Source organism: Eschrichtius robustus, chromosome 13 (genome assembly GCF_028021215.1).
Source record: "Eschrichtius robustus isolate mEscRob2 chromosome 13, mEscRob2.pri, whole genome shotgun sequence".
Lineage (NCBI taxonomy): Eukaryota > Metazoa > Chordata > Mammalia > Artiodactyla > Eschrichtiidae > Eschrichtius > Eschrichtius robustus.
In genome coordinates this window covers 86,230,763-86,243,373 of record NC_090836.1, presented here as the reverse complement: position 1 = coordinate 86,243,373, position 12,611 = coordinate 86,230,763, and the positions used below count along the sequence as shown (strand labels likewise).

Below are 12,611 nucleotides of genomic sequence, written 5' to 3'. Positions count from 1 at the left end.
AGAATGCTCAGAGTTGTGAGAAGGTAGGAGCAGAGAAGGAACTATGGTTCCATGAAGCTTAGCCATGATCTTAGTATATAAACTCCTGTGCCTTATACACTATTTCCATTAGCTGGCAAGCCCTTCTGTGCTTGGCAAACTTTTGTCTTTCAGCTTCAAAGGTGCCCTCCCCTTTGTGATAGAATTAAGTCATTTTTTTTTTACTGTGCTCCTGTAACTCCTTTAAAAATATTTCCGTTAAAATATTTCACCAGGCATTAGACTGAGCTTCTAGCTCTGCAGAAGCTAGGTACCATTCATCTCTGTTGCCCAGCACTTGGCAAAAGGACCTCGATACAGTTGCTGGATGATGAGCTAACAAATGGCTCATGGGAAAGACTCAACAAATGTACGTATCAGATTGAGATGTAAAGTGTTAAAATAACACAGCAGCGCCAATCTGGTGGATCTCTGACACCCCAATTCAGACAATATTCAAGTAAGCTGGAGTACCTTCTGAAAGCAGAGTCACTTCTTTTTTCTAACGTTTCTAACAATTTAGGTAAATGAATAATCCAGAGAGTTAGAAAGAGAATGTAACAGCATGGAAAAAAAGAAAGCCAAAAGTACTCAGGAAAAGAAGTCAAAAGGCAAAGTTAAGAGTGCTGATGCGCTTATTTATAAGGGAGAAGATGTTCCATTCTGTGTTGCCCCAGCACACAAACATAATGTCACGATGCTATGAAAGTGAACGACAAAGGTCAAGGGCATTTAACTGCTCCAGGCCCCAGTGCTCTCATCTATAAAAAGGCGCTACAATCAGATGACTCCAAAGTCCCCAAACTCTAACATTCTGTGGCTAAACAAGAAAAAATAAATAATAAGCAAGCGAAGAAAAAACTCAGAACACTGGCAGTTTTCTTCAGGTTGTAAAAGAAAATCTCAGGAAGATTCAGCCCTTTGGAAAATAATTATCTGAGTAATTCATCTTGTCCCAGACTATTTCACAGGAGGTCACAAGAGGTCTCTTCCCGCTCCTCCTGGATCCGTGGATCTGTAATCTTTCAGCAACGCTGAACTTACTTGGCCGCAGCTCTTCTTGTCTTTTTCTTTTGTGAGGGTTCATCTTGGGGCGCCAGCTCTTCCCCCAACTCTTCATCCTCTCCGGCAACAGGTTCCTCTTCTATTTCCTCTGCTCCCAGCCCTCTGCCTTTTCTTCGCAGATCCTGGGTTGGTGCAACTTGCAGATCTGCTGGGTAATACTCATTGCTACAGTGGAAAGAGAGTGATATGAAACAGATGAAGCTAAATATCCTAAATGTTTATGACAGATGTATGTCCCCAGTTCACAGACTCACACACAGAAGAGACATCAGAGGCACCTTAGTCAAGCATCTTCTTCACCATTTAAACTCAGACCCTCTTAAGTACCTAATTTGACAAGTCAATCACTAACTGCAGAAGACAGCCACTTCATTGTTACACTGTTGAAAATATTTGAAATGTCTACTTTGGACTAAGCTGATATCAGCCTCCCTGTCTCTGGAACCACAACTTGGGGAGGAGGGCATAGGGGTGGATTATATTAAAGTATAGTATTCAGTCCTCCAGGTATGACCTGGTAAGACAGGTGGGACTATCAATTCATTGCTTTTGAGAGAAGTCACAACATGACACAGACTCAGACTAAATGTCCAGGCAATGAAAATCAGTAAGGCTTTATGTTTTGGCTCCTCTAAACTAAGCTTGTGCAGATGGTATTCACATTTGTTCTTACTGAATTCCATCCTTTTAATTTTGGTCCATTGTTGTAGGTAACTAATGTTATCTTAAAGGCTATCATTCAGTGCTTTAGTTTTGTGTCACTTTGGTTCATTCATCCAACAATTATTACTTTGTTGTCTGTTTTGTGCATGACACTGGGCTATAGGTATAAGGAAACTGATCAGATAGACTTTAAAGTCCTCACTCAAAAATATAATGATAGGGACTTTCCTGGTGGCACAGTGGTTAAGAATCTGCCTGCCAATGCAGGGGACACGGGTTCGAACCCTGGTCCGGGAAGATCCCACATGCCGCGGAGCAACTAAGCCCGTGCGCCACAACTACTGAGCCTGCACTCTAGAGCTTGTGAGCCACAACTACTGAGCCGTCGTGCTACAACTACTGAAGCCCGCGTGCCTAGAGCCCATGCTCCACAACGAGAAGCCACCGCAATGAGAAGCCTGTGCACCACAACAAAGAGCCCCTGCTCACCACAACTAAAGCCCGTGTGCAGCAACGAAGACCCAACGCAGCCAAAAATAAATTAATTAATTAATTAAAAAATACACTGATACAATACATATTTGAGGATAGCATCCTACCAGCACACCTGGAAGAAATACACTATAGGTTAATACACAACACTATACCTAGAGGGCTGAGACACTACCATACTCAATGCTGTACTCTTAGCTAGCAGGATCTTACCCTTAATAAATAAAAAATAAATGAATGAATGAAATGAGCAAAGTTGTCCTTTACAAACTGCACCATTATCCATTTAAAAACGTGTGTACTATACTCTCAGCCCTCAATTAACCACATGACATATTAACATTTACCTCCATGCACAGCATGTTCACTCATTCACTTATTACATAATTCATACAAAGCACTTATAAGAGTGTCTAACACACAGCAAGTACTCATTAAATGCCACCTATCATTGAGGTACTATTGCTATTGTTAGTCATTCATTTCTGCTTCTGGTTTGGTTCTTCTCAGAGAATGTTTACAAGGGATTCACAATTAGTCCTAATATCAAATTATTTGAAACATATTTAGAAGTATAAATTTATAACCCCCCAAATTAAAAGCCCATAATATATTTCAAAGTCAGAATTAAAGGTGACCTTTGGGTTTTTCATTAGTTTGGATCATTTACAAAAGTATTAGTTCTAAGTAATCAGTGCCAATTAATCTTCAATATTTTTAAAAAATTGTATCTTTTCAGTCTTTAAGTTTTCTTAAACTCAGAGACTCACTTCCTGTTACAGGCTCCTCTCTCCATCCCCACCTCACAGCACCTTGTGCTAGTAGAGGAAGGTCTTTACAGTAGGTTAAGGAGATATTTATATATTTTGGAGATTAATCCTTTGTCCGTTGGTTCGTTTGCAAATATTTTCTCCCATTCTAAGGGTTGTCTTTTCATATTGTTTATGGTTTCCTTTGCTGTGCAAAAGCTTTGAAGTTTCATTAGGTCCCATTTGTTTATTTTTGCTTTATTTCCATTACTCTAGGAGGTGGATCAAAAAAGATCTTGCTGTGATTTATGTCATAGAGTGTTCTTCCTATGTTTTCTTCTAAGAGTTTTATAGTGTCTGGTCTTACATTTAGGTCTCTAATCCATTTTGAGTTTATTTTTGTGTATGGTGTTAGGGAGTGTTCTAATTTCATTCTTTTACATGTAGCTGTCCAGTTTTCCCGGGACCGCTCATTGAAGACACTGTCTTTTCTCCATTGTATATCCTTGCCTCCTTTGTCATAGGTTAGTTGACCATAGGTGTGTGGGTTTACCTCTGGGCTTTCTATCTTGTTCCACTGATCTATGTTTCTGTTTTTGTGCCATTACCATATTGTCTTGATTACTGTAGCTTTGTAGTATAGTCTGAAGTCAGGGAGTCTGATTCCTCCAGCTCCGTTTTTTTCCCTCAGGACTGCTTTGGCTATTCAGGGTCTTTTGTGTCTCCATACAAATTTTAAGATTCTTTCTTCTAGTTCCATAAAAAATGCCATTGGTAATTTGATAGAGATTGCATTGAATCTGCAGATTGCTTTGGGTAGTATAGTCATTTTCACAATATTGATTCTTCCAATCCAAGAACATGGTATATCTCTCCATCTGTTGGTATCATCTTTAATTTCTTTCATCAGTGTCTTATACTTTTCTGCATACAGGTCCTTTGTCTCCCTAGGTAGGTTTATTCCTAGGTATTTTATTCTTTTTGTTGCAATGGTAAATGGGAGTGTTTCCTTAATTTCTCTTTCAGATTTTTCATCATTAGTGTATAGGAATGAAAGAGATTTCTGTGCATTAATTTTGTATCCTGAAACTTTACCAAATTCATTGATTAGCTCCAGTAGTTTTCTGGTGGCATCTTTAGGATTCTCTATGTATAGTATCATGCCATCTGCAAACAGTGACAGCTTTACTTCTTCTTTTCCAATTTGTATTCCTTTTATTTCTTTTTCTTCTCTGATTGCCGAGGCTAGGACTTCCAAAACTATGTTGAATAATAGCGGTGAGAGTGGACATCCTTGTCTTGTTCCTGATCTTAGAGGAAATGCTTTCAGTTTTTCACCATTGAGAATGTTTGCTGTGGGTTTGTCATATATGGCCTTTATTATGTTGAGGTAGGTTCCCTCTATGCCCACTTTCTGGAGAGTTTTTATCATAAATGGGTGTTGAATTTTGTCAAAAGCTTTTTCTGCATCTATTGAGATGATCATAGGGTTTTTATTCTTCAATTTGTTAATATGGTGTATCACATTGATTGATTTGCGTATGCTAAAGAATCCTTGCATCCCTGGGATAAATCCCACTTGATCATGGTGTATGATCCTTTTAATGTGTTGTTGGATTCTGTTTGCTAGTATCTTGTTGAGGATTTTTGCATCTATGTTCATCAGTGATATTGGTCTGTAATTTCCCTTTTTTGTAGTATCTTTGTCTGGTTTTGGTATCAGGGTGATGGTGGCCTCACAGAATGAGTTTGGGAGTGTTCCTTCCTCTGCAATTTTTTGGAAGAGTTTGAGAAGGATGGGTGTTAGCTCTTCTCTAAATGTTTGATAGAATTCACCTGTGAAGCCATCTGGTCCTGGACTTTTCTTTGTTGGAAGATTTTTAATCACAGTTTCAATTTCATTACTTGTGATTGGTCTGTTCATATTTTCTATTTCTTCCTGGTTCAGTCTTGGAAGGTTATACCTTTCTAAGAATTTGTCCATTTCTTCCAGGTTGTCCATTTTATTGGCATAGAGTTGCTTGTAGTAGTCTCTTAGGATGCTTTGTATTTCTGTGGTGTCTGTTGTAACTTCTCCTTTTTCATGTCTAATTTTATTGATTTGAGTCCTCACCCTCTTTTTCTTGATGAGTCTGGCTAATGGTTTATCAATTTTGTTTAGCTTCTCAAAGAACCAGCTTTTAGTTTTATTGATCTTTGCTATATTTTTGTTTGTTTCTATTTCATTTATTTCTGCTCTGATCTTTATGATTTCTTTCCTTCTGCTAACTTTGGGTTTTGTTTGTTCTTCTTTCTCTAGTTCCTTTAGGTGTAAGGTTAGATTGTTTATTTGAGATTTTTCTTGTTTCTTGAGGTAGGCTTGTATAGCTATAAACTTCCCTCTTAGAACTGCTTTTGCTGCAACCCATAGGTTTTGGATTGTTGTGTTTCCATTGTCATTTGTCTTTAGGTATTTTTTGATTTCCTCTTTGATTTCTTCAGTGATCTCTTGGTTATTTAGTAACGTAGTGTTTAGCCTCCATGCATTTGTGTTTTTTACGTTTTTTCCCCTGTAATTCATTTCTAATGTCATAGCGTTGTGGTCAGAAAAGATGCTTGATACGGTTTCAATTTTCTTAAATTTACTGAGGCTTGATGTGTGACCCCAGATGTGATCTATCCTGGAGAATGTTCCATGCGCACTTGAGAAGAAAGTGTAATCTGCTGTTTTTAGATGGAATGTCCTATACATATCAATTAAATCTATCTGGTCTATTGTGTCATTTAAACCTTCTGTTGCCTTATTTATTTTCATTTTGGATGATCTGTCCACTGGTGTAAGTGAGGTGTTAAAGTCCCCCACTATGATTTTGTTACTGTCGATTTCCTCTTTTACAGCTGTTAACAGTTGCCTTATGTATTGAGGTGCTCCTATGTTGGGTGCATATATAATTGTTATATCTTCTTCTTGGATTGATCCCTTGATCATTATGTAGTGTCCTTCCTTGTCTCTTGTAACATTCTTTATTTTAAGGTCTATTTTATCTGATATGAGTATTGCTACTCCAGCTTTCTTTTGATTTCCATTTGCATGGAATATCTTTTTCCATCCCCTCACTTTCAGTCTGTATGTATCCCTAGGTCAGAAGTGGGTCTGTTGTAGACAGCATATATATGGGTCTTGTTTTTGTATCCATTCAGCAAGCCTGTGTCTTTTGGTTGGAGCATTTAATCCATTCATGTTTAAGGTAATTATCGATATGTATGTTCCTATGACCATTTTCTTAATTGTTTTGGGTTTCTTTTTGTAGGTCCTTTTCTTCTCTTGTGTTTCCCACTTAAAGAAGTTCTTTTAGCATTTGTTGTAGAGCTGGTTTGGTGGTGCTGAATTCTCTTAGCTTTTGCTTGTCTGTAAAGCTTTTGATTTCTCCATCAAATCTGAATGAGATCTTTGCCGGGTAGAGTAATCTTGGCTGTAGGTTCTTCCCTTTCATCACTTTAAGTATATCATGCCACTCCCTTCTGGCCTGTAGAGTTTCTGCTGAGAAATCAGCTGTTAACCTTATGGGAGTTCCCTTGTATGTTATTTGTTGTTTTCCCCTTGATGCTTTCAATAATTTTTCTTTGTCTCTAATTTTTGCCAATTTGATTACTATGAGTCTCGGTGTGTTTCTCCTTGTGCCTATCCTGTATGGGACTCACTGAGCTTCCTGGACTTGGGTGGCTATTTCCTTTCCCATGTTAGGGAAGTTTTTGACTATAATCTCTTCAGATATTTTCTTGGGTCCTTTCTCTCTCTCTTCTCCTTCTGGGACCCCTATAATGCGAATGTTGTTGCGTTTAATGTTGTCTTAGAGGTCTCTTAGGCTGTCTTCATTTCTTTTCATTCTTTTTTCTTTATTCTGTTCTGCAGCAGTGAATTCCACCCTTCTGTCTTCCAGGTCACTTATCTGTTCTTCTGCCTCAGTTATTCTGCTATTGATTCCTTCTAATGTAGTTTTCATTTCAGTTATTTCAGTTATTCAGTATTGCTCATCTCTGTTTGTTTGTTCTTTAGTTTTTCTAGGTCTTTGTTAAACATTTCTTGCATCTTCTTGATCTTTGCCTCCATTGTTTCTCCGAGGTCCTGGATCATCTTCACTATCATTATTCTGAAATGTTTTTCTGGAAGGTTGCCTATCTCCACTTCATTTAGTTGTTTTTCTGGGGTTTTATCTTGTTCCTTCATCTGGTACATAGCCCTCTGCCTTTTCATCTTGTCTATCTTTCTGTGTCGGTCAATTCTTATTCTTCATCTGACTGATGTCTCAGACACATTTGATTCCACTGATTACTCCCTCCTTGAAATACTTCCTTCAAGGGATATTAAGTGGTCTTGGTTCTTCTATCACTCTTTCCTGGCCTCCTTGGCTGATTCCTGATCTTCCAACCTCTGAATATTGCTGTCAGTCCTTGGAAATTTTCCCTCTCCACATTTACACCCCCAGGTGTGATTTCATTCCCTGTCTCATAATTTTAAAAACCATCCATATACTGATGAGTCTCAAATTTACTATCTTTAAACCCAACCTTTCCCCTGAACTTTAAACTGTACATTCAACTGCCTACTTGAGGTCTCTGCTTAGATGTCTATTCAGTATCCCAAACTTAACATGTCTTTAAAAAATGAACTCTTGATCTTCCTCACAAGTCAGCAAACTTCTGCATTTCTGCCAATCTCAGTAAATGGTAACTCTCTTCTTCCAGTTCCTCAGGCCAAAACCTTACAGACATCTTTGATTCCTCCCCTTCCTCCTTCGTGCACCCCCCAAACCCCCATCCCACAAGTGATCTGTTGGCAAGTCCCACAGGCTAATCTAGTTGCAATTCTTCAAAAATATATCTTTTTGAATTGAAATCCTTCAGAAGGTGTCCAGGATTCAACTCTGCCTCTCATCATCTACACTATTCCCGCCTTGGTCACCATCACTCCTTGCCCGGATTTTTGCAATCTCCTCCCAACTCTACTCTGCAGTCCCTCTGCTCTCACCACTGCCGTCCCACAGTCCATCCTCAACACGGCAGCCAGAAAAATCCTCAAGAAAACTGAAATCGTGTCATCCTTCTGCTTAAACCTCCCAATGGTTTTCCATTTCACTGACAGTAAAAACCAAAGTCCTTACTATCACTTAAAGGCCCTACACATATTCAGTCTCCTGTTAATTTTTTGCCCTCGCCTCCAACTACTTTCTTCCTGGATCACCCTGCTGTAGCCACGAGACTCCCTAGCTGTTCCTTGAACAAGCCTGGCAGGCTGTGGTCTGTAGCCTGCCTAACCTAACCCTACAGCATTTTCCCATGTAATGAAATGATTCCAGAGAACATAACTTTTATTGATTGACTAGTACTGTTCTATATACCGCATCCCTTATCTTTAGAGTTTTAAAGCAATCTGACTCTCACACACCATACCTAGTCAAAATAAAACAGTGCTCCAGAAAGTTCTTGTTATTCTTTGAGAGCACATTCCTTGGCATCATGGGAAACAGTCAAGAGGTTCAAAACAGAGTGGCTGAGGTTGAGTTACTGGAAAGTACTTTTAAGCCCCAGGCAGGCAAGAAAACAACCAACAATAGGGCAAGAAATAACAAGGCCACTGTACACTGATCTAACTCAGTACGGCCTTTCTTACTTTGCAACCTGCAATTTTTTATTAACATCATTTGTGGGCTGGTTAAATTTTGACTCATGTAAGATTAAGTGGTAAACAAAAGTAGTTCAGTTGTTATCTGACGGAGCCAGTGCTTTAGAGAGGTACCAATGATTTGAAAAGATGATAGATATAAGAAAAGAACTCAGCCAATCTGGGAATTTAATACTTTGCACCTTCTCTTCCTTACACCCTACGAGAGACATATTCCTAGGCAAGAACACTTACTTGATAAATCTCAAGAAAAGCGGGGAAAGCTCCCTGGACCGTGGCTCTACCCTTTCTGGGAATTTTGCCAGAGCTCGCCAGAGCAAAAACCGAAAATTGGTATGGTCCAGTCTTTCCTGAAGGTCGGTTTTCAATGCGAACTGCTCATGATAAAGAGTTCCAACGTTTCCTCCCTGAGTCTGCTCCCAACTTGCATCTCCAGTGGACCTCTCCTCATCTCTTGTGTCATTTTGCAGTTCTTTCTCTGAAAGAAAAAAGGTCATCATAACCACTAGAGAAATGTTAACATCTACCCTATGTGTTTCTGCCAGTAACGGCATTGCTTTCTCTAGTAATACAAGCAAACGATAACAGTATCCAAAGGTTATAAAAGATAATACATTTCTCATTTCTGTTTCCCAATTTCATGTGTAATTAAGCAATAGAAATTAAATAGTTAAGACAACCATTTCCCCCCGCAGCCCCCTCTTTCATATCCCTTTACATACCAGCATGTGTAGCTGCTTTTTCTAGATGTTCATAGTAGACTTTCCAAAATTGCTTATTTTCCATTTCGTGTGCATGAGAACTAAGAGTAAAGATCATAAAACAAAACATGTGGTATGGACCTTATTTTGAGATATCTCATACAAAAAAAAAGTGAAAGGGTATAACTAAAATACTAATTAAGTTATCCCTGAATGTGGGGTCATAAACAACTTTTGTACTTTATTTTTCAAAATGCCTGTTCTGCTAAGGTCTAATATTTAGGGTTTTGAGAGGCCACACATAATATATTTCCAATCTGACAAAAAGCCAGAGTAGCCCCTCTGAAGACAAATGCCTGCAGAAGGACAGATTTCTATAAATGAGGCACAACATATGTATTTTTTATGTGATTATGAAGGTCCTTTTTAGAGCTAAAGGGTTTTGGATACTAGACAGCAAGGGTTTTAAATTTTTAAATTAAATTTTTAATTTTTAAGTTAAAGTTTGGCTCAGTGACTCAATATATATAAATAAAATTATACAATTATTATACAGTACTTATTACTGTAAAAAAATTCAATAATACAGGTGTATAATATAAATTAAAAAGAGAAAGTTCTCCAAAGTTATTTCAAAGTACAGAGAAACATATATAAAACACTTGAATTGTCAAAAACTTGGCATCAGATAGAATAATTAATGTTTACTTTTTCTTCACCTTGTCCCACAAAGGCTTTAAGGTAGCTATAAATACCATACACACCCATTCACTTAAATCACACCCCAGAGTATAATACTGGCTCCATCATCATTCTGCAGTAGTGAAAGCACAACAGCTTCATCCATTTCACCCAGGCTTACCTTATGAGTTCAATAACAGGATCCCAGAGAGCACTGAAGTTAACATATAACATGCCTAACAGATAACGAAGTGGCATCTGCAAGCATAGGAAATTAGTTTAGATCAGCACCAAAATGCAATGATCCTGACTCGGACAACCTGAGGTTTGGAAAGAAGCTTCTGCTTTAAGAAAAAACTTGCAGGTGCCAATCCAAAATTCAGGTACAGTAATTTTCCTCCTCTCCCCAAAATGTCACTCGCTATTTAATAGAGAAGAATCACTTAAGCAAACATAGTAGTCAAACTCACTCCAGATGTTCACGAATAAAGGATATATTTGAATAAACAGATTTGACTCATGATTAAATTCACTCCTAACAAATACTGCCATCACCTGACAAGACAAAACTTGAACGGTAATCAGTAAAGCACAGGTGCCAAAGAACCCAGCAAAGCACTATGTGAATGGCAGCTGAGGCTTTATAAGCAGATGTGTGAGTTCTCAAAACTAGGCATTAAAAGAGTTCAGTTCAGAGGGTCTGAAGTTTTCACAGTCGCCTTTTGGAATGACAGTCACTGTTACTCGCATCCCCGTGTGCTCAGGAAACATCATGTAAAGTGGTAGTTCTATTATTATTTGGGGGTGGGGTGCTTGTGTCTACTTTAGCAGCAGAGCCCTTTTCCAAATGAAACATAACACAGGACGCTAATATACAGAAGAGGTTAAGAACAGAACTGCTCTGCTTGAGAGGGGAATGCCTCCACTGGGCCTTCTTCCCAAAGGGATAGTGATGTATCCTCAAGGGTCATGGACGGAAAATCCCTGATACAAAAGGTAGAGGGCTGACGTCCTGCAGCAGTGAACAAATCTGGAGAAGAGTATCAGGCTGTCAACTTGACCTTGTTCCTCCTGCTGCCACCTACTACCTACCCTCACATACTACACACATACTCAGGAGAAGGGAGGATAGTAAATTATTTCTACTGTTGAAAAGGCTGCAGAGCCATTTAACTCAAAGCATTGAACAGAACTGGGTATTTACTTAGTTTTAAATTCTTTTTTTATAATTCTTGCTTTTAAAAATTCTCTCTCTCTCTTTTTTCTTTTTTGGTGACTATTTAGTATGCTTCTTTTTTTTCAAATGCCAGCTAAACAGATCTTAAAGTATAAACTGAGTTAAAAAAAACCCCAAAGAACACTGTTTTTACCTCCTGTAATGGCCCATCAGGGACTGCAGTCTGTACCACATCATGTCTTAGTTTTCTCAAATGAAGAAGCTTCTCTCTGTAATCATTCACAGTTGCTGGCACAAGTTCTGCCTGGCGTAATATAGTAAAGACAGACTGACGCTCTGAGAGCCCGTCATCCTGAACAACCAGAGGAAACCAGGAGGCAGGTCAGTATTTTGATTTTCCAAAAAGAACATTAAATGTGAACAGAAGTCTAAAAAAGAAAAACTGGCATATATTAATGTTTTAAATTAAATAAGTAACACATTTTTTGAGTAAATGATTCATTCTTCCTCACATCATTTACTTTTTGGTAGATAATTTAGGTTTAGTGTCTAGCATAGACATGACAAGTAAAAAACAGGAAAGTAATTCTCAAAATCACTCAAGTTGATTGGCAATATTTGTTGAAATAAAGAAAATGTATATATACTTTCACTGTACAATTCTACTTCTAAGTAGAAGTAATTTCTACTTCTGGAAGTAGTCATTTGCGTTATTGAAATGTTTCCCTGAACAAAGATATCTGTGTAAGGATGTTCACGGCAGTATTATTAGAAATGCTGAAAAACTACCAACAACCCACCTAAGCATCCATCAAGAGGGAACTGGTTAAATACAATATTTTAAACTGTGGGGCACTATTCAAACTTCAAAAGAAATGAGGTAGGGCTAGAGGTACGGATATGGAAAAACTTGCATGACACCATTTGTTTAAATTATGTGTATATATACAAAAAGTCTGAAAGAATAGTCACCAACTAACTGGGTTTTCAGTGGTGGCCTTGATGCGGGGATGGGAATAAGAATTGCAAAAAATTGTTTTCAAACTTTGTGATAGTTAATTACACGGTATTTGAATTTTCTGCAAAATTATCATTTTGGAAAACAATATGTCAAGTTACATTTTTTAAAAGCTACCCAAAATGAACAGTTAAAATACCTCCATTAATTCCGGAAGCCGAACCTCAAAGTGGCTTAGGATCCTTATTGTCAAAAGCCGAATCTAGAGAAATTAAAAGGCATGTTTCAAACTCCAACATTTAAACATAAGAAACTGACTAAGAGTCAGTGAGACCTAAGTTTCATGGAATTATGAAAGATATACCACTTGTCAGAGTAATACATGTTTATTCTATTCCTTATTTCATGTTCAACACCAACCAACACCTTATTCAAATGGTACTTG

General features: G+C 38.1%; 1 protein-coding gene across 2 annotated transcripts in view; it reads right to left on the bottom strand.

Moving 5' to 3' along the window:
- UTP20 (UTP20 small subunit processome component) overlaps nucleotides 1–12,611 on the bottom strand; it is a 93,340-nt gene that overhangs the window by 55,175 nt on the left and 25,554 nt on the right. For both annotated transcript variants that reach the window (XM_068560821.1, XM_068560822.1), the window contains exons 17-22: nucleotides 12,366–12,428; nucleotides 11,402–11,560; nucleotides 10,213–10,289; nucleotides 9,372–9,451; nucleotides 8,884–9,127; nucleotides 1,063–1,248 (exon numbers count right to left, since the gene is read on the bottom strand). In XM_068560821.1, the coding sequence (XP_068416922.1) occupies nucleotides 1,063–1,248; nucleotides 8,884–9,127; nucleotides 9,372–9,451; nucleotides 10,213–10,289; nucleotides 11,402–11,560; nucleotides 12,366–12,428 (809 nt within the window). The remainder of the gene's footprint in view (nucleotides 1–1,062; nucleotides 1,249–8,883; nucleotides 9,128–9,371; nucleotides 9,452–10,212; nucleotides 10,290–11,401; nucleotides 11,561–12,365; nucleotides 12,429–12,611) is intronic.